The sequence below is a fragment of the Xiphias gladius genome, chromosome 9, assembly GCF_016859285.1.
Source record: "Xiphias gladius isolate SHS-SW01 ecotype Sanya breed wild chromosome 9, ASM1685928v1, whole genome shotgun sequence".
NCBI classification, from domain to species: domain Eukaryota; kingdom Metazoa; phylum Chordata; class Actinopteri; order Istiophoriformes; family Xiphiidae; genus Xiphias; species Xiphias gladius.
Window position 1 is genome coordinate 12,020,833 of NC_053408.1, and position 26,221 is coordinate 12,047,053.

General features: G+C 40.3%; 1 protein-coding gene across 1 annotated transcript in view; it reads left to right on the forward strand.

Annotated features, from left to right (window-relative positions):
• The window catches only part of svild (supervillin d), a 51,101-nt gene extending 25,556 nt beyond the window's left edge, over positions 1-25,545 (forward strand). The window contains exons 5-30 of the mRNA XM_040135132.1: positions 1,585-1,682; positions 3,072-3,177; positions 4,227-4,469; positions 4,560-4,834; positions 5,415-5,550; positions 13,845-13,992; positions 14,655-14,738; positions 14,972-15,058; positions 15,363-15,546; positions 15,799-15,971; positions 16,914-17,069; positions 17,331-17,467; positions 17,751-17,898; positions 18,433-18,578; positions 18,810-18,985; positions 19,181-19,316; positions 19,481-19,781; positions 20,067-20,221; positions 20,472-20,574; positions 20,854-21,061; positions 21,142-21,275; positions 21,367-21,522; positions 22,234-22,377; positions 22,793-22,905; positions 23,439-23,594; positions 24,067-25,545. Coding sequence (XP_039991066.1) covers positions 1,585-1,682; positions 3,072-3,177; positions 4,227-4,469; positions 4,560-4,834; positions 5,415-5,550; positions 13,845-13,992; positions 14,655-14,738; positions 14,972-15,058; positions 15,363-15,546; positions 15,799-15,971; positions 16,914-17,069; positions 17,331-17,467; positions 17,751-17,898; positions 18,433-18,578; positions 18,810-18,985; positions 19,181-19,316; positions 19,481-19,781; positions 20,067-20,221; positions 20,472-20,574; positions 20,854-21,061; positions 21,142-21,275; positions 21,367-21,522; positions 22,234-22,377; positions 22,793-22,905; positions 23,439-23,594; positions 24,067-24,153 — 3,990 coding nt within the window. The 3' untranslated portion in view covers positions 24,154-25,545. The remainder of the gene's footprint in view (positions 1-1,584; positions 1,683-3,071; positions 3,178-4,226; positions 4,470-4,559; positions 4,835-5,414; positions 5,551-13,844; positions 13,993-14,654; positions 14,739-14,971; positions 15,059-15,362; positions 15,547-15,798; positions 15,972-16,913; positions 17,070-17,330; positions 17,468-17,750; positions 17,899-18,432; positions 18,579-18,809; positions 18,986-19,180; positions 19,317-19,480; positions 19,782-20,066; positions 20,222-20,471; positions 20,575-20,853; positions 21,062-21,141; positions 21,276-21,366; positions 21,523-22,233; positions 22,378-22,792; positions 22,906-23,438; positions 23,595-24,066) is intronic.
• The last annotated feature ends 676 nt before the right edge of the window (positions 25,546-26,221 follow it).

Below are 26,221 nucleotides of genomic sequence, written 5' to 3' on the forward strand. Positions count from 1 at the left end.
GAATCAGTTAGTCCTTAAGAGGCCTCTAATTCTGTAACCTTTGGTATGTAATTTTGTGAAAAAACAGCATTTGATTTTCATTGCTTTTCTCACAGCTGGAGAACCACTTATCCTAACCAGGACACCCCAGGGTGCCAGTATTGTGTTTACTGAGAAAGCTCTCGCACAGCTGCACGGTTCACACTGTATGCAGGTTTCAAAAAAGTCTCTGACTACTAGTAGACCAAAAAAGACGGGTAGAGATGAAGTGACAAAGTTAAATTCCATCTTTTTAATTTATCGAATTGAACAATATTTTGTGACTAGATAAGTTTTTGTTTTTTTGTTATTTTTTCTGTTTCTATTCATCTTTCATTTAGTTGGTATCAAATAGGGCTATCCATTTCAGATTGACAGGTTATTGTTCCGTTCGGTGCCAATTCATAGTCTTGAAAAGACTTAAAAAGCATTTAATTCAGTTTCCTTGAAAAAAGGACCTTAAAATGCATTAAAAGGTTTTAGAAAAGTCATAAATATTCTATTTTGCCTGTTTATAAAATGTTTTATATCTGATTGTGGACTATCAGCAGCCAAAGACAAGGATTGTTGTGACGGTGGATTGTGCATGCAGGAGGCTCTTCAGTCCCTTTTTTTTTTTTTTTAGTCAGCGCCATTACACCTGTAGGAAGCACTGTCACTACTGTTATCTACATTAGCTAAGAAGGTCATTATCTTACAATGGACAAATGCTGATTTTAGCGAAAACTTAAATGCAATTAAATTAGGCAGTCATCGTTAATTGGTTAATTCATTCATCCATTTTATGCTGTTTATGTGGCCCAGGTCAAATAAATTAAATTAATCATATCATTAGGAGTTATTGTTATACACTGCTAGGAACTACTGAAAAATGTGATACAACAATATATATTTATAGGCCATATAATCTCCTCTGGTTTTTCATCATTACTTTCATCAAACATTCAAACAGGTTCTAAATTGCATCTTATGTGGTATTAAAAAGGTCATAAAAAGTCTTAAATTTAACTCGGTTTCTGCAGGGCTGAACAATGGATTACGATTTTGAGACTGTGTTCATTTGCATTTATCAGTCATTGTTTTGTAAACGGCCAGTACAGGGATATGATAACCCACTGTATCTACCCCCGCTGACCTGAAAATGGACAGTTCTTCAGACAGTGGACCCAGTGAAGCAATATTGAGCCTTAGAGAAAGTACAAAATAATAAAAACAAACCACAATGGTTCCCTTGAGGAGATTTTGCTTTAATGTGGAAAATGCAGCTCCGGCAGCCCTCATCTGTCTCCGTTTTAGTTTTTACTGTACTCAAGGTGGGTAGATTTCTCATACTTGCTCCAGTCCAGTAAAACTCTGCTTTACGGCCACTCACACACTACAGCACTGACCTCTGAGCAACTCAGCTGGAGCGTTTGTAGGCGGAACTGCTTTGCTCAAGTGGAGGGGTGGAGCCTTATTCATTCATTCGCTTCCTTTATTAAGATTTGTTTTGTACAGCTGGTGTAGGGATTCGGTGTATTTCTTAAAAATCCAGCCCCTTACCATTACCCTTCTCTCTGCATGTAGGACGTGCAGGGGACAGAGGATGGAAGCAGTGGTCGACGTGCTGGTGACAGAATAAAGCGTCAGCTAATGAGCAGCGATGAAGAGGAAGCGTCTACCTGGTGAGCAGGTTCAAGCTGATATTATTGCCAGCATAGTCAGACCATTTTATTGGACTAACTGCAATTAAACTTTGAAGTCTTCTTTTTCGCCAGTCGAGTAAAAGATTCTATTGACTGCGGTACATTACATACACTTCGACACAAGCAGATAGAACACCTTGAAAACCAACTGACACACTCAGACACAGACAGAGAAGACTGTAAGGAGCAGAGAAATAATTACAGAGCAATTTAAAGGGCTGTCCATTGATGTAAACAGCTGCGGAAATAAACCAGATAAACCTGCAGAGCTTGCCTTTAGTACCACACTGTCTTGCACGCACGCACGCACTCGCATCTACACACAAACACTCGGTGGGCTATGTGGTAGCCATGGTGATGCAAACCAGATTGAAGTTAATAGCTGCAGCGGTGAGAGCCAGACTGTACTTAGCACTGTAACCACTGGAGTAAAAGGTCTGGACTGTGTGTGCGTGTGCGTATGTATGTGTGTGCGAGTGTGGGTAAGTTAAAGACAATAATTAACTTCATTCCTCTCTCGTTTTTGTCCACATTGGAGTTTGAAGTGTTCTCAGATTTACAAGTGATATCTATATATTCTTCCATTGGCAGCTGAACCTTGTCACTGACCTTTTCAGCAAAGCTCCATTGCACTGCATAAAGTAAACCAAACATTTTCATATAAGTAAAAGCCAATATTGAATAACTTATTACAAAAAAAAAAAGTATTACATAAAAAACTAGAATGGCTCCCAGTAGAGCGCAGACCTCCGCCAAGACCAATGGCAAACAACATGTACCAGGCTTCAGAGAAAAAAAATTCAAATTCATAGTAAATGATCCGGATCTGCCCCCAAAGTTAGTAGGTTCTTCCTTGGCCCATGCCCCGTCCCTCCACCAGGTTTGGTGCAAATTGGTTCAGTACTTTTTGCATAATCCTGCTGACAAACAAACGGGCATGGATGAAAACATGACCTCTTTGGCAGAGTTAATGCATTGCTCAAAAAGATGAGCAATTAGGAAATTGTACATTCATTGCCATTATGCTGACCCAGTGCCTAGATTTATTACAAAGCACCAAATCTGTGACTGTATATTCATTTTGGCAACGCCATTTGAGTTAGTAAAAATCAAGGAGAACAATTTTTTTTTTTTGCTCCGTTTGGTGCCAATTCATCTGCAGTTTCGCAGAATACAACTTTTATACAAGTTTAACTCACGTAGATTGATTAACCTTCAGTTAATGATGGTTATGTACTACTGTCCTTGATTCATATAGTACATAAAATACAAATATTAACTTTTAATTGTCCTAAACGTTTAAATCAACATTTAATTTAACAATTGTTTCCACCATCTTTGTCCTTTTTTTTTTTGCTGATTTGTCAGGCTTCCTAAATCTGACATAGTAAAGGCAATGGAAGAGAAAGAGGCCAAAGATGAACCCTCATGGAAGGAGCAGTGTGAATATTCTGCCGCTGCAGAGGAAAAAAAGGTCAGTTTTCTTTGTAAAGGTAAAAATGGTAAAAATGGTTTTCATAACTCGGATATGCAAGTCATCTATGTCGATTGTGATTGGAAAGATCATATTTTTGAGCAAAACTGCTACATGTCTTTAACGTCTTACCACTGCATGCAAGCCAATTCAAGAATTCTTACTAAATTTAATTTGGCTCTGTTCTTCTTAGCTCTGGTTTAGTTTAGTTTTTTTTTTTTTTTTTCCCCCCAGAAGTTGATGTGTAAATTGTAATTCATGTCACTGATGTACAGTTGCAAAACAGACACAAACACACACATTACTTGACTCGTCTGGACAAAATGCGATTACGTCACCCAGATCTTAAGTTGATCCTTGCCAGTGGTGAAAGTATGTACACATACTCTATACAACACACAAATGCCCCCATCTATGGTCTCTTGTGTCTCACAATTGCAACATTACTTGACATATGTTTTTTATTACTGTGTTTTGTTTTGTTTTTCTGAAAAGCATAACAAACACATGGGATGTTCCAAACAAGTCTTGCAGATTTGTTGACGATGAAAAAACCCTTCAGTGTTTCTTGACACTCTGTTTCTCTTTGTTTCACCACTTCACACTTAGAATTCTCACTTGGTCCCTCCTTTTCTACTCAACATTGTTCCCCCTCTCTCAGTTCCTAGATCTTGCGTTTTCATTTCCTCATCCCCACCTTTATGTCCCTTTCAACCACCTCGGCCCACTCATCTGACCTACTAACCTTCAGCCTCTTGATAACAGCGGTAGATCCCTGAGAGCAGAAACAGTAGTAGTTGGAACAGGAGTACGCGTTTGTCTGCATCGCTGCACATTACAGTCTTTGAGACTTTGAGACAAGTGATAAGAGAAGGTTTTTCCCTTCCTTTTAGTCTGGTCAGAGAGAGTTATTTGCGATAATCAAGCACCATAGAATACGCTTTTTCAAGTGGTACTGCAACTTTAATAATCTTCTCCAGATATTTTAAATGTCACGGCTGGTAGTAAAAAGAAAAAACTTGCTCTCTCTTTGTCCCCCTCTACATCAGTCTTCCAGTCTCCTCTCTGACAGCAAGAACAGAGAGGCCGCTCCCTCTCCCTCTCCACCCCTCCAGCCTGCCTCGCTGCAGCGCCAAGACTCAGGGCCTCAAGGCATCAAGGGAATCCTAAAGAAAAGCCGCTCCACCAGTGTGGAGTCGGACCACAGTGAGGGCTCGACGCCCGAGTGCGTGCCAGCCCGACAAAGCAGCATCACCCTCAGCCGCCCCGAGAGCGAGGAAGAGACGGAGGAGGCAGATGAAGAAAAGCAGCAGCAGCAGGAGGAGAGGGAGGAGGAGGAGGAGGAGGAGAGGGAGGAGGAGGAGGAGCAGCAGCAGGAGGAGGAGGAAGAGGAGGAGGAAGAGGAGGAAGAAGAGGAAGAGGTCTACGAGGAAAATGACAGAGAGGATGAGTCAATCACTGATGATATCACAGACGGAGAGAGCTTCAGCATTGACAGGCAACAGAGGGAGGGCAGCAGTAGCAGCAGAGGGAGCTTCGAGGAGATGCAAAGTCCCTCGCCTGATGAGAGCCTGGAGAAGACCTCCACAGTGTCAGAGGATGTTGAGGAGCTGGACAGCAGCTTGGATCAAAGTCTGGGCTCTTCACTCAAACAGAGGTCATTGGATGAACACACACAGCATGCATGATGTTAAAGTAGAAGGCCTAAATGGCTATAACTTGTCTGTCCAAAGAAAAGGGAACCAAAAAATATCAATATCTCAATAAATTTCATTACATTATTACAGAAAAAAGTGTGAAAGTGAGTGACAGACCTTTTACACTGAATAATATTGAATTAATTAGCAGCTGTTGTATGGATTCTAGCTAAAGCTGACAAAGACACTATGCTTATGATTAATATTGAAACCTGAGTGCTTCCTTTTAATACATTTAAACTGAGTTTGGATTCGTTTTCATTAGAGGTAATGACCAAAGCTCTCAGTAAATGAATAAGCTCAGCACCATTACAGGTAAAAACAGTGTGTTTGAAAATCATGGTTACCTAAATATACAGTTCAGTACTTATAACAAATATAACCATGAACTTATGACTAGGTAATAGAAGCCAGCATGTACAACTTCTCTATATCTATAATACTCTGACTTGCATAGTAAAGGTAAATTAGGCAGTGTATTTGAATTCTGCCTTAAAGAAAATCAAGGAAAAGAACTAACGTGTCTTTTTCCTTTTTCAGACTCACAGAATTCACTAGTGGAGAGGATGAGAATAACGATAGGCTGAAGAAGCCCAAGTCATCTAAGCTGATCCAGACACCTCTGGCTGATCGCTTCAGTCTGCTCCAAGACGCTGAAAATAACTGGAGGAAAAAGGTGAGTGCGAGTTTTTTAATGTAACGTTTCCTTTGTGTAGTGGGGTTACGTGGTTGGTCAGGTGGGGCGAATAACAGATCTACAAGACTTATTAAAAGTAAAACCCTTTTTTGTTGCTGTGTATTGTTTATCAACTAATACTGTTTTTTTTGGGGTGGGTACAGTGGCATTGGCTTTAATGAGAAAATCCTGCCATATGTTGAGGTTTCCCCTCAGCTCTGTGTGCAGGGAAAGGAAGTTTTGGCCACGGACACGTTTCTGCTGAATCAGCTTATTTCCCTTAGTTGCTGCCAAGAGGGTGTGAGGTTAGGAGGGCTTCGGGGGGCTCAGTAGATTTGGGAGTGGTGATGCCAGAGCCAGATATCCAGGGATTAGCTAGCCTCCCGAAGAGAAAGAGAGACACACCCCTTTCCCTTTGTAAAAATAAAATCCTACGCCATGACTAAACACCTTCCAAGCTAATGCCTGCTTCTTTTGCTGTTTTTTTGCACTCTTCTCTCTTCTCCTCTCCTCAAATTTAAAAAATAATTCCCTCCATAAAAAGCTTTTTTATTCTTCGCAGACTTTCATGTCTCACAAATGTACATAAACATTAAGGTCATACAGAGTAGAGTGGGCTTAATAGACACATTCTGGGTTAACTGATATATTTTGAAGTAGTGATGGAAGTGCATGCAGGTTTCTACATGCTCTTCTCCTATACAAACAAGACCACCCTTGCTGAGTATTCAAGTGGGAAAAAGAACATTACACTATATAATAACCATCCCATGGACACTGTGCAAGTAAAGCATGATACTACAGCAGAGAAAAACCTTATGGGTGCCACATGGACAACACCAAAACAGTCAATTTGACACTAAGAGTGAAGTGATGTCATGTTTATTTGTACAAAGCATCTTTTGGCTGGATGTCTGTCAAGATCAGTGATCCTCTTGGGGATTTCTGGTTTGGGTTCATCCTTCATCCAAAGATGAGCTAACCATAGAATAAATCCACTCTCAGTCTGGTAAAAGCCACTTTATAAGTAAGTACAGACAGCCAAAAATGTGGATAAACCCCCAGTCAACTAAATACTGAAAACTGATGCTGTGTTACATTTGCGTGGTCTGTCTTCTTTAAGGTGCATCACCACAGAGTCCATGAAATTTAGTGTAATTCCTCTCATGTCACAAAAACTGCATCCGCAACACTCCTGCATGAACGAGGATCAAACTGGTGTCCAAAAAGTCTACGGATTTCTTCCTTTAATTCTATCTAAGGCCTGTGAATTGGTCTGGAACCTACTGTGCACTGTGGCTGCTACTGTAGAGCTCTGGGAAACTGACTCACATCAGAGATGTAGACAATACATGTCTTGGCTAAATTATTGGCACTGATGCCATGTCTGCATTAGTTATGGGGGATTTATTTGCATGTGACTATTCTTCTTACATTTCCGTTTCTCTCGAGGGGAAAGGCCATTGGTTTTTCATGTGTAGGCATGTCGACTTATCTCACACACGGCCAAGCCGGAGCAGATGTTGTTGCTCTTTGGCTGATATGTGGGGGACCAGGGAATGTAACATGTATGGTACACACCATGGTCATCTCCAACCAGCTCCAGATGTTTCCTGTTAAGCCCGCTAAGCTGTTCTGTAAACCATGGTTGTGTTTTAAAGTGAGGCCTTCTTGTAAATGTAATTTCAAAGAGGGTATGTCCTGTCGTGGGTGATGATTGTTAGTCATTACATTGATTGTTTGCAGCATGTCACCAGTTAATGATTAATAGTATCCAACGAAAAATTGCTGCTTTGTTTTGGCATCAAATTAAGTAACAAATTTTGAAGTGTCCATTAAAAGAATACTTGAAAATCTAAAGTTTTCCTTCAAATCCTCCAGGATTTGCTAAATGTCTAGGTTTTGTATTCCAGCGATGACTCATCGAGCACTAGGCTGATATCTCTCTATGAGTCAAAACACTGACATTGCGGCTCCCCTACAGAAACTTCACTCCCTTAAAACCCGGTCTGAAATATTGTCCCTGGTGTGTTGATTCCCATAAAATGGATTAGAGACTAACTAAAGATGAGCTGATAATCTCCAATACATTGTGAATGTTTCAAAGTCGGCTCTCTAAATAGGCATAATCATAGCACCGTTCCTGGGAAGTTAATGCACTTTGCCATCTTTTAAAGTTTTTGCCATGAGATCCACCAGTGGGAAGAGACATTTTAACTTGCTTCCAACTAAATCACTATCATCATAGTTAGTTTCATACCCTTATAAGACAGAATGAATCACATACACATTGCTTTCAGTTTATGGTGTCTGATTTCTCTTCATGCATTGTTATAAATAGTCTGTTTCCCTTTTCCTTTCGCTCCTATTCTCCCAAACTTTATTCCAGGCTTTAAGTGACCCATTTCTGTTCTTCAGGCTTTATTCAGACTGCAGGCAAATCAGATTTGTTTCTCAAATCAGGTCTTTAGGATGGACTGTCTGCACTGTTATTTGCAAGTGATCAGATCGGATTTGTTTGTCCAGACATCACCAACCTATTTGCACGGGTTGCTGAAGTAATGACGTAGGCTTCCGTAACTATGTAGTTACCATCACTCTGTATTTGATGTCGTCATGTATCACGAAAAAACACTTAACACACTGAAATCCGTGAAATTTGAGTGGCCCGGGTGTCTGGACTGAGACGCATCTGTAGAGTTCCGAATGGTATCATATTCCAAACAACCTCCAAATGTGGTTGGTTATGATTTGCAAAAATCGCATTTCATGTGTTTGTTTGGTTTTTTTTTTTTTGCTGTCCAGACTTTCTAAAATCAATCTGGAAGTGCCAAAAAAACGGATTTGGGCTGGCAGTCTGAAAAAGACCTTGTCTTCCGTACTAAAACCCGCTCACTAAAGCTGCTGCAGTCTAATGTTGCCCTGCCATGCTTTTTCTCCTTCTTTCTCCTCTGATAATTTTCCCTTCCTCCTCTTTCTACTACTCCTACTCCTCGAGTTTCCTCTGTCCTCACCTGTAGACTCTACCCCCTTTTTTGACTTTGACACCTGCCTGTCAGCCTTTCCCTGTCCCTTCAGGTGAGTGTGTGTACATACGTATGTACCGTATGCGCCTCTCTGCACAGACTTAATCGCTTAATATTTAGCCCTGCTTTCTCTACCTGTGCTCTGGACAGTCTCTCTCACACTGAGGATTACCGCTGAGAAATTAGAGCTTTCGACACACTTGCTGTTGCTACATGAATGTGGTTTCTGGCCCTCAGCTGGTCGATATCTGTGTCAGTGGTTTGGCTGAGGTGCTGCCTGCGCCATACAGTAAGGCAGGGCTGAGAAAAATGGTTTCCTGTGGGGGTTTGAGGCCCAGGCCCTTTCCTCTCCTTCTCTCTCTCTGGGGTCCTGTCAGGCCAAGGTATTTCCCTTCTCTGATTGACTCCAGAGATGGGCTGCTTGCTGGAGGGGCTGTCTCAGTGTGTGAGAATGCTTCAGGACTCTGTTAGATGACAGATATTGTAGTTTGTACTGTAGCATGGCTGTACAAGTATTATTTCACTAAGAGACTGTGGTGTAAACCCATTTGAAATGGTGTTTTTGAGTATTAACAGTTTAAAGGTTCAAGAAACAGGATTTACTCAGTCCTGCAGTACACAATTGGGGGAAAAAAACTCATATTCTTACTCAGGCCACATTCAAGACGTGTCTGTGCAGAAACATCTCTGTAAGTCAGATGTGTCACATTCTCTAATGTTATGAAATCAGCAAGAGTTCACTTTGATGTTTAGTCCCAGCATGTTGTCTCTGTGTGCATGCCATTGTGATTAAATGTATTTCTTTGAACTTTTGTCTCATGTCAGGCTAATATTTGACCACATCGTGCAACATGTTTGACATTAGTACAAAAAAAAAAAATCTGTTACCATTTGTACCTTTGCCTTTGTGTGTAGCGAGGGAGAGACCGAGGGAGAAAGGGTGAGAGGGTTTGGTGTGTTGGAGTGGAAGAATGTTTGAAAGAAACTTGTTTTTTCCATTCATTCAGTACATGGCTATTTATATATTTAAGCATGTTTCACATTAATTCAGGACAAATGCGAAGGATTCCTCTGTTGTTTAAATTTTGCTCTCCACTGGAAGGAGGTGGTTTTAGTGAATTGCAGTTTCTAGCTGTACGTTAGTAAGCAGGGAAAGAATTTCACAGTAAATATATTGTCGGAGACAAGGACTGTAGTATGCATTAAACTTTTGAACTTCTAGTCTCTGAGTCTCTCCAATCTCCGGGTTATCTCGCTTCTACTGTTCCAAGCAACCGTAGGTTTTTTGTTTGTTTTTTTTTTTTTCCAGATCTGCATGACTTCTCTATCAACACCAAGTTTTCTTGGAAATACCCTGAGCTGTGGGTAATGCAGTAGTGACTGTTGTTATAGTTGATCCACAAAAGTAATAAATATTCGTTTTTAATTGCTTTGGATGAGTAAAATGTATAAGGTGGTAGCAATAAGCATGGAATTAATCAGGTAGTCAATTAACCTTTAGCCTTTGATAAATACTATTATTATGAAGTAATATTTCAAGCAAAAACTGCCAAACATTTCCTGGTTCCCGCTTCTCAAATGTGAGGATTTGATGCTTTTCTTTGTCATACATAAACAATACATGATGATAAACTTACATATATTTGGGTTTTAGACTGTTGGCCAGATAAAACAAGCAGTTTCAAAATGTCACCTTCAGCTTTGGGAAAACTTATGAGAATTTTACACTACTTTCTGGCATTTCAAAAAATGATTTATCATAATAAAAGAACAAAAAAAACAAATTAATCATTAATGGAATGTAATCAAATTGAAAGTAATTAGCTGCAGTCCTAAAGCATGGTTTGTTCAAAGTTTGCATCATCGATAATTTGTATGAGTCTCTGTCACACCCTGGACGGGTCACCAGTAAATGACAGAGCTCTATTCATGATGTTGCTCATTAGAAATTCACATTTTACCCTGTTTGGAACCTAATTTCAGAAAGATATCGAAGTGCTGCTCTGTCATAAAACATAAAAGTTACAGTATTATTTGCTCGTTCCCGCTATTGCAGGGCTAAACAATTCATCTTGAGACTGTGATGCGAAAGTACAATTTTAACAAGCTGTAGAAAATTTTACAGCAACAATCATTTATTTACAACTCTAAAGACAAGTGTGGTCAAAAACTTTGGTCATCAGTAGCTGATTAAGGCTAATTCAGTGAGTTGGCAAAACTGGAAAATTAAGACTCCTGCTTGTTGTCTGGTCTTTCCATGCCAGTATCGGTAAGGGAGGACCCTGGAGATCATTAATGTCATTATCTATATTTTTCTTTTTTTTTTTCTTTTTTTTTTTTTTCTCCCTAAAAAACTTCTGTCTTGTTTAATACCATGTAGACAACCAATAAAGTTTACGTCACAATATTGATCAGAAATATCAATAACACATTTTGCTCAAATCATTCTGCCTATATTATTGTATTGATATACATTTTATTTCAAAATTAGACGATAGATAATGCAAGGCTGCAGTTTAGGAGAACATCTTTTTCTCTTTAAAGTAGCTGACATCTGTGAATGTTAAAGTGGACTATTCAAAGCATATGGAAAAGATAATTTTACACGTTACAGTATGACAGTCAGCAGATCACACAGGCCATCTTTCATCCGCAGAGAAAATTCCTCTGTCTGTAACGAGCTTTTGGTTTCGGGGATCCCAATCATTTGTTTGTCATTTACTTTAATTTCATGCAGTATAAACAGTCCTGCTGTTGCCATCATATGAATAACTACTGTATGTTACGCAAGTACAAGAATTTTCAGTAAATAAACATATATACACGTTTGTTTTGGTTTTTTGTTTGTTTTTTTTTTTTTTTCAGATCTGCATGACTTCTCTATCAACACCAAGTTTTCTTGGAAATACCCTGAGCTGTGGGTAATGCAGTAGTGACTGTTGTTATAGTTGATCCACAAAAGTAATAAATATTCATTTTTAATTGCTTTGGATGAGTAAAATGTATAAGGTGGTAGCAATAAGCATGGAATTAATCAGGTAGTCAATTAACCTTTAGCCTTTGATAAATACTATTATTATGAAGTGAATATTTCAAGCAAAAACTGCCAAACATTTCCTGGTTCCCGCTTCTCAAATGTGAGGATTTGATGCTTTTCTTTGTCATACATAAACAATACATGATGATAAACTTACATATATTTGGGTTTTAGACTGTTGGCCAGATAAAACAAGCAGTTTCAAAATGTCACCTTCAGCTTTGGGAAAACTTATGAGAATTTTGCACTACTTTCTGGCATTTCAAAAAATGATTTATCATAATAAAAGAACAAAAAAAACAAATTAATCATTAATGGAATGTAATCAAATTGAAAGTATTTAGCTGCAGTCCTAAAGCATGGTTTGTTCAAAGATTGCATCATCGATAATTTGTATGAGTCTCTGTCACACCCTGGACGGGTCACCAGTAAATGACAGAGCTCTATTCATGATGTTGCTCATTAGAAATTCACATTTTACCCTGTTTGAAACCTAATTTCGGAAAGATATTGAAGTGCTGCTATGTCATAAAACATAAAAGTTACAGTATTATTTGCTCGTTCCCGCTATTGCAGGGCTAAACAATTCATCTTGAAACTGTGATGCGAAAGTACAATTTTAACAAGCTGTAGAAAATTTTCTAAAAGTACAGCAACAATCATTTATTTACAACTCTAAAGACAAGTGTGGTCAAAAACTTTGGTCATCGGTAGCTGATTAAGGCTAATTCAGTGAGTTGGCCAAACTGGAAAATTAAGACTCCTGCTTGTTGTCTGGTCTTTCCATGCCAGTATCGGTAAGGGAGGACCCTGGAGATCATTAATGTCATTATCTATATTTTTCTTTTTTTTTTTTTCTTTTTTTTTTTTTCTCCCTAAAAAACTTCTGTCTTGTTTAATACCATGTAGACAACCAATAAAGTTGACGTCACAATATTGATCAGAAATATCAATAACACATTTTGCTCAAATCATTCTGCCTATATTATTGTATTGATATACATTTTATTTCAAAATTAGACGATAGATAATGCAAGGCTGCAGTTTAGGAGAACATCTTTTTCTCTTTAAAGTAGCTGACATCTGTGAATGTTAAAGTGGACTATTCAAAGCATATGGAAAAGATAATTTTACACGTTACAGTATGACAGTCAGCAGATCACACAGGCCATCTTTCATCCGCAGAGAAAATTCCTCTGTCTGTAACGAGCTTTTGGTTTCGGGGATCCCAATCATTTGTTCGTCATTTACTTTAATTTCATGCAGTATAAACAGTCCTGCTGTTGCCATCATATGAATAACTACTGTATGTTACGCAAGTACAAGAATTTTCAGTAAATAAACATATATACACGTTTGTTTTGGTTTTTTTGTTTTGTTTTTTGGCTTCTGCCTGTTTAGCCAGCAGTTTGTTCAATAATTGCCTCATACCGTTTGTCTTCTTGGAATTTATTATCCGTGCGTGTTTCTCCTGTGCAGTCATAGTGTAGAGAGAGGTCTTCTTTTGCGAGACTAAGCGGCGTGTAACCCACTGCAGAAAGGAAGTAACCGCTCATGGTACGTTACACGCAGTGAAATGCTCATTATTAGTGAAGGAATGAGGGGTGGCAGCCAGTAAAAACCCAGATGGGGCCATAAAACGCTTCAAATATTTAGGAGTGGAATATCATTAATTACTGTAATACAGCTTCTGGAGTCCAGCGGGACCAGGGGGCCCAGTAAACCGCCGCTAATTCATTTTTAATGGTGGAGTTCAGGTGCAAACATGGCAGCAGGAGTAAATCATGTAAGGAAAACTTTACTGATGGATGGCCTCGGTATATAACAGGGATTTGGTGTTTTATTGTCAACATTATTCATGTTTTTGTTATTTTTTTATTTATTTTTGTTAATAAATAAAGTTTGAATATCAAAGTAAAAGCTTGCGTGGAAGTAGTTGTTTTTGGAGGAAGCAACCCTCCTCCAGAAATAATTACAAAGTCATGGGATCTTCCATACTTCCCTGTTGAATTAATTTCTTCCTGTGTGGGTGCTTCACTATCTTTCTTCACCATCACCAGTAGTAAGTTCTATCCTCCTTCAGCCTTTCTTACTCACTCATGGTTGCGTCACTGTGTCCTCATAACTGTCTGTTCCAGTCTGAAATCAATGGACAGTAGAGTAAAAGACTTTCACTCCTTTTAAAAATAGTCCTAATACTGTATCTTAAAATTCAATTATATTTTCAAAAGAAGTCCAATGTAGATGTGGAGCCCAAGATGTCACTGGTAGAGAGGATGAAGATCCTGAAGGAGAAGGAGGAGCAGTGGAAGAGCAAAGGCAAAGGAGCAGCCAACGACTCCATCCAGTTCACCGTGGCTGGACGCATGGCCAAGAGAGGTGGGTTTCTTCTGAGTGGTCCTGGCACAAGCAAGCTCATTGTTCTGCTGTGATAGGCCTAGTCATTCCTGCAAGCTCTCCATTCAGCTGCATGACTCTTCCATTCCTTCAGGTGTCTTTCAGGTCTTAAGTTTGCTTTTTTTTCCCCTCTCTTTTAAATAACAGCAAATAGAGGTTTTGCAGTGTCACATTTGATGCTCTCAGTGGTTTACACAAAGCACAATAGATAGTATGTTATCTTCAGGGTTGTTGGATACAGTATGTCTCACCCATGAAGATAGAACCTAAAACGATTCCCTTTAGAGCTGCAATGATTAGTAAATTATATCGATGCTGATCGATAGAAAATTATTTGCACTGAGTTTCAGTCATTTTTCTTGTAAAAATGCCATTTATTCATTTTTAATTTTTCTGTAATATGAGAATTTGCTGCTTTTCTTTTCATATTTGAAAGTAAACAGAATATCTTTGCACTCTGAACTGTTGGTCAGACAAAACAGGACATTTTAATATGTTACCTTTCACTCTGGAAATATTTATATGCATTTTCACTATTTTCTGACATTTTTAGACAAAACAAGTGAATGATTAATGGAGAAGATATCTGTCAGAATAATCTGTGACAAAAATAATTACCTAATTCAACACTTGTGTTCCACCAGGGCTTGTGTCAGATACAGGAAAGGAGGAATCACCTCTTATCTCTCTCAAGAAGTCTACTGCCACGCCTGTGAAGCCGCATGAAGGTACGGTCTATGAGGCATTCGATTAATCAATCACCAGATCTTGTGAATGTTTTATAGGTTGCATTAAGTGCCACTAATTCAACATGACAAAGATTTAGTTTAAATCATTTTAGCAATTTTATTGACATTTTAAATGTTTTCAACCATGTTAATGCCAAAAATTAATATTGTTCTGAAACACTAAATGTACTAAGCCACAGTTTTTCAGACCTCTGTTTGTTTCTGCTGAGCAGAAATCTCCAGTAGAACTGATGTAAAGGTGGAAGGAGATAAAAGGCTCGACAAGCTTGAGTCCTTCCTAGACAAGCTCCACAATAAAGGTACGATCCCCCTGTTTGTAATTGTTTTCAATATAAGATCAGATTTAATTATACATTGTGTTATTAAGGCACTGTTTTACAAGTGTTTATGCAGATGTGTTATTCCACAATCTTAAGTCTTTTTTACTGCTATATAGCCATAGTGAATACTGAACATTACAGATCTCTATCATTAAGGAGTTTGCCCTTACACTGTTCACCAAAAGCACAATTCAACAAAAAAAAAACCTAATTAGCAAAAGTTCTCTTTAACCCCATCTGTTCCATCCCTCCTGTTTCCTCATGTTATGGTTTGGCGGGTCAGGCGTGAGCAAAAGCAGGACATCCACCATTGAGGTGACGGCAGAGACGGAGAAAGAAGTGATGACCCTGGATGATGAGGAGACATTCGGCATCTTCTACAAATCTGTCTCACCCTCCACACTCCAGGACTCCATTGTGGTCATGACTGAGGAGGACCTCAGCCACATTCATGCCGATACCCCAAAGTTAGTAAATTAATTAGTGGCATTTTTATCCCTGTTTGTAAGAACTATTTCTGTACCTTATTGACAGAAATGTTCAGTTTATATGATCATTTGCCATCAATCATGTCTTAACCTTTTTCCTTAAAAGTATTATAAAACATTTTAACTTGTATTTAACTTATTACTTAAACTTATATGAGAATGTTTGTCACTTTCAGGTCCTATGTTGCTTGTCTTTATACCACTTCCACTGTTTTGTGTGCGTGTCTTAAGGCTCACCTCAGCCGTAGCAGAACACAAGCGTGCAGTGCGACCAGCCCGCAGAAATCAGGGCTCCAGGAACCCTCTACGGGCTCTGGCTGCCCGCCACGACCTTCGGCAGGTCTACACCGAACAGAGGCTTAATGTAGCAACAGTGGAGACCAAGAGGATCCAAGTGGAGAGGAGTAAGACGGCTCAAACGTATTCACTGTGTCAATGCTACCGTTCTAACCCTAGCTACACTTAACAATTGTAGATGGCTTGCCAGCTTTAAACAACCAAAAGTTAAACCCAGAAAAACATCCATAGAAAAACTAGCAAAAAGAATGAGATTATACTCAATAAATATAGTACTCTTCCAATATTTTAATAAAATCTCAGGATGGCCAATTTCCCATCAGTTCATGCAGGAAATAGGACAAAGAATTTCCATGTACTGTTGTCACCTGTTCATTGCAGGTCTGTGTATACATGCAGCAGATCATTTATTAGATTTCTCCCTTAGACCAAACCTTATTTGAGACTTATAGAAACTTCTTTGTGTCAGTTTCCGTTTTAGTTGTAATTTTTTTTTGAATTTTTGGGGAACACAGGGATGCATCATTTCATCCTGCTGCACTGCCGTCACATCGATACTAACTCAGGATGAAGTCTTAGGAACCTGGTTAAATATAAACGTGTGGCCAAATAAATCACTTTCCTGATGTTTCAGAAACCAGGTGTTAGCTGTACTCAAGGACTGAAGATGTTCTGAAGGTGCAAGCAGCTCTACTTGTTAGCCACCTGATCAATTTGATGTTTGTCTGCTGCTCACGTATTCTCTATATTCAGTTCCTCTCTTTTGATGCTTTTCACAGACTAGGCTAACCTCAAATACCTTTTCAGTTTACAAAAGAGGAAACAAGACAGCTTTGTATGGACTTGTCTAGTGTAGTCCACATGAAAGAAGAAATTAGAAAACACATCCTATCTTTAATAACCAATGCTAAATCTGTGTTTGTGGTTTCTATTTGTTCTGGGCAGATTAGATCGCGATACAGTAATGATTCAAAACACATAAGTATTAGTTCAACCTTCAGCCTAGAGTAGTTGGTAATTGTAGTCGTCTTGTTTGCTCTCCCACCCAGTGGCGAAACACTCCAACCTGGCCGACGTGGCCTTGGCGGGCCTCGCCAGCAAGGAGAACTTCCGCAAAGTCAGCCTGCGCAGTGTCAAGTCCACCGATGTTGTGACCAACAACAGCGCACTGCCTTTCAACAAGCTCATGCTTATTCGCATCAAAGGTCTGCAACACAAGAGAATGTACTGTGTGTTTACGTTTTTGTAAATATTTGTTTAACGCCGATGGGATGTTTGGTGAATCATTACCCATAACCATTTATTATGAAGAAGAAATGAATTGACCCTCAACTTTGTTTCTTGTATTGTTTCTTAAAAATATGTAGTTAATAAACAAAACAAAAAGAATATTTAATTACAGGTCAAATTAATGCTGTTGAAATCTGGTTGCAAAGAAGTACAAGCTGCTTTGTCGCTGTCTTTAGGTCGGAGGCACGTCCAGGTGCGCTTGGTGGAGCCCACCGCCCGCTCTCTAAACAGTGGCGACTGCTTCCTTCTCATAACACCTAAGCACTGCTTCATGTGGAGCGGAGAATTTGCCAACGTCATTGAGAAAGCAAAGGTAGTGAACCTCACACATACTTGATACTGCAAAGAGAGGCTTCAGAACCAGCAGTGCCATGTTTAGACAGGTGCTGCTACAGCTGGATAAAGTTGAAACCAAAAAAAAAGCTGCAGAAGGATTTTTAAAATTCCTGCCCCGGGTACATCTAGGTCTGCAGTTTAACCAATATGCCCTGACTAAATAAAGACTTCTATCCTAACTTCTCTCCTTTCTCTGCCTAAGAGATAAATTTGCCACCAATATACACTTGCAACATGTGCCTTATGCTTTGTGTGACCAGGCATCGGAGATGGCAGCGTTTGTTCAGGCCAAGAGGGACCTCGGCTGTAAGGCTCCCCAGGTGACGGTGCTGGAGGAGGGCATCAACACTGAGAGCAGGTGGGCCAAAGAGTTCTGGAGCCTGCTGGGAGGAAAGACCAAATACAAAGGTACATGCATGCATTTATTATCTTGACTAAAGGATGACTGCAAGCAGGCAAGGTAATCTCCGCTCAGCTTATCACACGCAGGCTCATACACACACTTAACAGTTTACATACCAGTGATCATCTGCTCTCTTTCTGTCTGTACCTCTGCCTGGTTCTGTCTCTGCTGAATACACGGAAGAGTTCAGCAGCAAACACCTCTAACAGTCGAACTTTTATAATGGGTATTTTTAGGGAAAACTGCAGTCCTTGTTTTGTTACTTATTTATACTGTATCGTGTAATATAATACTGTCTAATAGAACTTGTAGGTATCCCTTATTTTTCTTAACAACAGTTGACTGCTTTGTGTCTCAGAGGCTTGAAGCTTGGTTGACCACTTGAAGGATTATCTGTCTAACCACTCTACCGCCCCGCCTGCGCTACACATATGCTTACCTCGCTCTTTGTGTGCTGTGTGTGTGTGTGTGTGTCTCTGTGTGTGTCTGTTTGTGTACACGTGTGTGTGTGTGTGTGCGTGTGCGTGTGCATGTTACAGGGGCAGGGGAGCCAGAGGAAGATGAAATGTATGAGAGTGGGGTGCTAGACTCCAATGGGGTGTACAGACTCCAGGGAGACAAACTGGTGCCTCATGAGGATGCCTGGGCCTCCATCCCGAGTGTCTCCTTGCTCAGCTCTAAGGAGGTAAGGCAACTATCAGAGTAATGACCTCATAAAAAAGTCTGCATAGAAAGTCTGAAAATAGATGGAAGGATGGTACAAACGTTCAAGATATGATAAAGCATCTCTAATAGTTCAGACAGACAATTCAATCCACATTTATGATGTATGTTTCTGTTTTGCATGTTGTAATAACACCCTGAAATTTCTCTGTTCTCTCTCCTCCTTCCTGCTGCTGCTAATACCCCACACCAGGTCTTAGTGTTTGACTTTGGCAGTGAAGTGTACGTGTGGCATGGGAAAGATGTGCCCTTGGGCGACAGAAAAGTGGCCGTCAAACTGGGCAAACAGCTCTACAGCGGCAGCTACGACTACAGCAACTGCAGAGTCAACCCTTTAGATGCCTCCTGCACGGACAAGGATGTGCCTCTGTGAGTATTAGAGACTACTCCCACCCAGTTGTAAAAGTTTGGAGAGTTTGTTAGATTATTGGTTGTGTTATTGTAGCCCCTAGTGGTTTTATTTTGCCAGTACAGCTGCACAGAGCAGACTGTTTTGTTTTTTGTTTTTTTTTGTTTTTTTCTTAAATGATAACTTACATGTGTGATTACATGTGTGATATCCAGGCAGGGAGAGGGTCGTCCGAGCTGGGCTCTGTTTGGCCGGCTGTCAGAGCACAATGAGACGTCGCTGTTCAGAGAGAAGTTCCTGGACTGGGCTGAGAGGAAGAAAGAGGAAGCAGCTCAAGCTGAGGAAATCAAGGTAGACAAGATTAGACTCACTGTAGCATGTATGCATTTTAAAGAAATCATTAGCAGTGACTTTAAAAATCTGTTTTAAAGGAATTAAGGTAAAACACTGCTCTGCTGTATCTCTTCAATTAATGAATATACTTAGTGAAGTAACACTCTTCTTTGTGCGCTCAGAGTCCAGTCCATTCCACTGTCCGCTCCCCGCTTGACTTGGACCTGCAGCCATGTGATGCCAGAGCCCTGCTGGACAACGAGCCTGAGCCGGTGAAGACTGTTCTGGAGGGAGTTGATGTCCAGCGGGGCCACGGCCTGGTGAGGAATGAGGATAGCAGGCAGGCAGAGTTGGCTACAGTAGCTGTAGACGCCTGGCACATCAAAGAGCACAGCGAGGAGGAACTGCCTGAAGAGAGCCTGGGCCAACTACACGAGGGCGATGCCTACATCATCCGTTGGAAGTACTCCGTCACCACACTTGGTGAGTCATGCTTTGGGCTTAGCCTGAGGAATTAAAATTGGACTTGTGAAATGGGGGGGTTTGAATACCATGAGAAATTTGTAAAACCAGGGAGAAAATGAATGGAAAGACGAATTAGAATCCTTCTGACTTCACTTGCTGAAAATGCTTAGTAATTTAACTGTGGTCGACAGAGTTTGAAAGAAGACCGGCTTTAGCGTTACATTTTAGGGTTACAGCTGTCCAGATGTGGAAGCAGAAGTCCTGGTTTCACTCACTGGGCTCAATGTGGTTCTGTGCTGTCAGTGGGGAAGCGGCAGAAACCTGGGGAGCTGAGTGCTGGAGCTCCTGGGAGAGAGAGGACTGCTTGTTTTTTCTGGCAGGGCCGGCACTCCAGCATCAGCGAGAAAGGAACCTCAGCTCTGATGACAGTGGAACTGGGCAGCCACAGGGGGTCACAAGTGAGTATCGGACCATCACAGCCACACACCATCAATAAAATGTTGTTTTTTACTGGAGGTGTAGTTGCTGTTTAGCAGGGGAAAATTTGCAAATGTTTCTTTAACAGCTAAACATGCTTCATTCATCCATCTACTCATTGATCGACTTAGTATGAACACATACAGACACATTAACGGTTGTGTGTTCAGGTCGTAGCTGATATAAGTGAGGCTTTTTTCATCTGATTGTATCCGATTCTCGTGGACCCAGGTGTTGGTGAGTCAGGGGAAGGAGCCGCCGTGCTTCCTCCAGCTTTTCCAGGGAGGTTTGATCATCCACAAAGGCAGCAGAGAAGACGGTGGCAACAACACAGGTACCAAAAAAAGCCCCATTGTTTATGTTTTCAGTGATGCTCTTTATCACTGCTGAATGATGTAGAGGCTTTATTTCACTGTAAAATATTGTCGAACTCATCATTACCACATGATGAGTTCGGATTTGTCGACCACTCGTGCCAATGCTCAGATTTAGTTGATTTTGACTCAAGGATAGACTCAGAATTGCCTTTTAATACTTTTTTATGTCAAAGTAACGCATGGGATTTTTACAGGGATATTCTGGCATAAAGACTTCTAATCATGTGTGTGTCAAGGTGGCTGGAGGTTGTTCTGTGTCCGTGGTGAGGCGAAGGTGGAGGCCTCGCTGGTGGAGGTGGACTGCCAGCGGGCCAGTCTGCGGTCCCGTGCCAGCCTGGTGCTTCTGAACGCTCAGAAAGCTCAACTGTACCTGTGGCACGGCTGTAAAGCCCACGCCAGTGCCAGGGAGGTGGCCAAAAGAACTGCGGACAAACTAACCCAGAGGTAAGACACGTGCGGATGTATATAACGGATGGACCTATGGCAGCTTTGGTGGACCAACTATTTTCCGTGTTTGTGTTAAGGTGTCCCTCGGAGTTAGGTCTGAGCAGCACCAGCAGTGTGAAAGTTGAGGAGGTGGAGGAGGGAGCTGAACCCTCAGAGCTCGTGAAGGCTCTGGGCGGTCAGGACAAGAAGGCCTACGACTGTATGCTGCAAGGTGCCTCCTCACATCCAACCGCCACTTAAAACCACTCGGCAACTTAGCAGCAAGAAAGATCACTGATGAGGTGTGTGTTTGTTGTCTCCAGATCCAGGGAAGTACAACTACACACCCCGGCTGTTCCGGCTGAGTGCCAGCTCAGGGGTGTTTGAAGGGGAGGAGCAGCTGTACCCTGCCCGGGTGACAGAGGGAGTCGTGGCGATGCCTTTCCTGCAGGAGAACCTCTACTGCACACAACAGCCAGGTACCACACACCTGTAGCAATGTTACATTTCAGTGGATTTTATGTTTATTATTTGTCTGATGCTTCCTCTAAAACACACTTCGCTCTCTCTTTCTGGAATATCAATTAATGCAAAACCACTTCTGGTATGTTCTCTTAGAATAAGGTTAAAGAGCCAGTTGGAGTCAATACTGGACTAAAAATGTCTCTGCATAATGTTTGACCCTTGCCTGAAAAAGAAGACGTACAAGATTGAATGTATTTACCAGAAAGTAGTCAGTATTTAATTAATAAAAATTACTTCTCTGTTGGGTTACATGTCAGTGGCTGCGCTGAAAATCCCACTATCCCGTATTTTTAACCTTTGCAAAAATACAGTGGTTGTTCAATTTTTCAGAGTCATCCCTAATCTGAATATATCATATTTTATATATTTTGCAAAAATAAAGAGTTTGTCTTGGCAGGTTTCTCATCTAGGAATACAAGGAGGCACAACACCGAAATTACAAAAACGTTCAGTTACTCATTGTTCCCTGTTTGAAGCTCGGACTGATGAGAACTTAACATTGAGGTGCAGGTGTTGAAAAGACTCTTTCACATGCTCCCCCGCTGATGGATATGTTTTATTGTTCGAGCTTATTGCGCATCCTTCTAGCATCCGTAGCAACTGCAGTAGACTGTACTATCCCTTAGTGCTACTGGATCTAATTCTCATGCCATTTCTTTCTCCAGCCCTGTTCCTGCTGGATAACCGTATGGAGGTGTACCTGTGGCAGGGCTGGCAGCCCGAAGACACACAGTGCACCGGCTCCGCAAAGATGCGCTGGGACAACGAGAGGAAATGTGCCATGGAGACTGTGCTACAGTACTGCAAAGGTCAGGGTTCACAGAAAGGAATTTTGGCTTAAACCCTTTTAGGGCTGAAATGCTTATGCGCTCTCCGATATTTTCCCTCCAAAGTGATCATCTGTGGTGCACATCAGAAACAGTCATTTGTTAAAGCATTCCCTCATACATTGTGTTTTTGAGTCTAAAACTTCAGTGACATTATCTTGCTTCTAAATAAGGATTTTTGTGCTTCTTTGTTTTTAAATATTGATTTATTTTATTTTTAACTATCTACAGTCACTGGCACTAAGTACTTAATGCTTCCAAAAACAGTTATTGCTTTTGTATGTTGCTTTTTTCCATCCAGTAGATGTCTGAGTCTGGAGCTGGATTCAAATGCTTCACCACCTTTGCAGTTTAGTTTTCATCTCTTCTCCATTACTGCTTTCTGTATGATTTCCAGAGAAGAACCCTCGGCGCCCCCCTCTGGCTTATCTGGTTGTAGCAGGCTGTGAACCCCTCACCTTTACCAACATTTTCCCATACTGGGAGAAGGATACCAGTATCACTTCAAAGGTAGGAGACTTCTCTTTTCTTTTTTTCTTTTTTTTGTCATTGTGATGTGTCTGTTTTTGTTATACAAGTCTGAGTCAGGGTTAGGAGAGCTGTCCCAGTATCACAGCTTAGACAGGAAACTGCTGCAGACCATGTAGCTGACTCTAGAAAGGATCTAAATCATCTTAGCCAACTGTTCAGAGCAAGTGCCATCCCCCAGATGTGTCTATTAAACGTTGGCATGCAAAATCACATTAAGTGTAAAGTGAAGAGTTGTGGAAAAACAAAGAATTACATAGAAATTCTGCAGACTACAGTGCAACACAGCATTTTGATAATGAAAATGAAATAAATTTTATGTAGAGTGAAGTTTAAATGCCTATGTGACTGTCTCTGTAGCAAAGAGAAATAAAGTTACTGTCTTGGATTGCTGTAAATTTATTTGCACATATTTTCATGTTATATATTTGAATCTGTTGTGTAATGTGTATAGTTGAAGCTTGCAGTACTTCAGTTTTACATTTGTTTACCTACTGTAAATTATGTGTATGCAGGTCGAGAGCTCCAGGAACAAGGTGACCTTGGTGAAGGAGGCGCTGTCTAAGCTCAGTAAGCAGCAGTACTCCATCGAGGAGCTGACCAGCAAACCGCTGCCGGAGGGAGTGGACCCTCTGCGCCTGGAAGACTACCTGTCTGACCAGGACTTCAAGGTAGGACACGCCCAGTGACTCCTGAAGGATCGCAGGGCTAAACATTCATTGTTAGAGGATGAGAGGAACGTTTAAAAAAATGATATTCAAACACAACTGATAAGTGCTTTTAAGAACTGCAAAATAAAAAGCTAAAAAGTGTAAAACAACAAAAATAGTTTGACAAAAAAAAAGGACCTCGACTCTTAATTTTTCCTTGCACACGGTAGACGCTAGTTGTGTTTGTTTTAGCTGATGAGACAGTCATTCATGCTTATATAGTGCCTACATGACGGCATGCTGGAGCAGATATACATATATACAAATTAAAAATGTTAAATATTTCATAGATCGAGATACAGTGTAAGACCTTTGGGTTAAAAAAAAAAAAAGAAAAAGAAAAGTGATTACAGAACTTGCCCCACCACAACCAAACTGCTGTCACATGTAATCTGTTGCGTGACATATTTCCTCTTACTTGAACGTTTTGCAGACACTTCTTGAGATGAGTCGAGTTGAGTTCAACGCCCTGCCAAACTGGAAGCAAAAGAATCTGAAGAAAAGCAAGGATCTGTTTTAAAACAAACACAAACTTGCCTGTTCTTTATGGCCTCAGCAGCTTTTCTTATGTTTTTTTATTCCCAGGAAAAAAAAACAATGTCCTTATTTTGTAAAGGTTAAAGAGAAGCAAATGTAAAATTTTGTTCAAATGTTGATCTATTTTTAATAACAATGCCATTTTTAATGTTTCCCTGTGTCATTGAAATATTTTAGCCAACAATTATGTGCAATTGTTAATCTTTTTGATGGCGAGACGTTTTCCTTGTATGGTAAAAATAGTTACCCTCACATTATAAATATGTAATATACTATAAATGAATGTGTTTTTATGTTTACTCCAGACATGTCAATTTTTGGGTGAGAAGGTGTATGAAAATTGCCTGTGGTTTAAAACTGAGTGAGTGGAAAAGTTAGTGGAAAAATTCAGCTCTGTGTAGTGGGATTAAATGTTCAGCAAAAATGTCTCCACTTTGATGTTGACAAAGGAAAGAAGAAAAGCAAAAACAAATCAAAGTTCAGAGAACAATCTATCATTTGTGGCTGGTTGAAAGAAACTATGTGGTGTCACACGAAGACTGTATTGTAGACGTCTCGTGCTATAATTTTAACAGAAAAAATATTCAGTTTTTTTATCTTTTTATTTTTTTTCTATTGTAACCAAAACAAGTAATTTCCAAAATCCCAAAGATTTCCATATTAATTTGTGTAATGATTTATTATATTTGACATCAGATTGTGACCCTGTGAAGAGCAGAAGTTGGTCAGATTGAACCATGAAACTTCACCTCTGCAACTGCAACCATTACATTGACACGACTGACTGTAGTCAGCGTCCTTGAAAGTGACCCATAATCATTTTTTTCAAGTTTGGTACTGAATAATTCCTGGTCCTCATGAAAAACTGCCTGTGTGCCAGTGATGGCAGCCCTCTGATGAACTGGTTGTGTGGGACCAAATCTTTTCGTCTTGTTATAAATGTTTTTTTGTGAATCGTGTGGGTGTGGGTGTGTGGGTGTGTGTGTGTGTGTGTGTGTGTGTGTGGGTGTGGGTGTGGGTGTGGGTGTGGGTGTGCGCGTGTGTAAATGTGAGACTTCAGAAGTATTAAGTGTGTATGAAAGAGACAGTGAGAGAATCTGTGCAGTATAAACAATCTTTTATAGCGAAATCTGTGCTCCTTGTAATGGTATGTTTATGTATAGAACATACTGTTAATATGACAGCCTGTGTTGTGTGAATTAGGAAATTCTCTGCATGACCAGAAACATGTTTTGCTTTAACAATCCTATATTAATTAGTTGCAATATGCATCTTTATGCATCTGCATAATATGTGGAGACAGCAACCAGGCCAGCTTTTATTTCTTGGCACATAAAAATGAACATTGGTAGGGAAGTGAGATGCTAATGTTCAGTTTTCCCTTTTTAAATAAAATATCTTAAAAATATTTGGCTCTGATCTTCTTCAGCACCAGCCTGGACGTTGCCGGGACATTACCCTCACAAACAAGATCTAATAGACCTTTTTCACATCAGATGTTTTGACATTTCACAGTAGGAAACTCGATAAACATTAACAATGATTTACTGGGACACTTAAGTAGAACAGAGGCATTGTTAATGTTATGAATTTTTTTACCTACTATGGCAAGTCAAAACGTCTGCTGTGAACAGGCCTGCTGGGATCAATATTCCAACAGTCGTTGCAGTACAAACATGGTACTTGTTTGGAATAGCTAACCACATTCATTTATTTTATTGGTGTGTTTTTTCTTTGGGTTTTAAATGTAAAAAGGTGCATTCTGTGTTGGGGACCTGAAACGTAAACCCCCCCCCCCAGCCTGTGTTCCTCACTTAAGCTGCTTTAAGGCCCTTGAGTCTATAAGGGCTACACAAGCTCTTACAGTAGTTGGACAAACATCAAGATCCTGTACTGTCTGTGAACTTATAGCGGGACAGCAAAACATTACAGAGCAATCTATTATTTATTTTCCTAAACATCTTTTATAGGCCTTTTTCACAGCAGGCATTTAGACTTGTTATAGCAGGAAAATCACAGGTGGAACCAATCACATTTACAATGGCTCAATT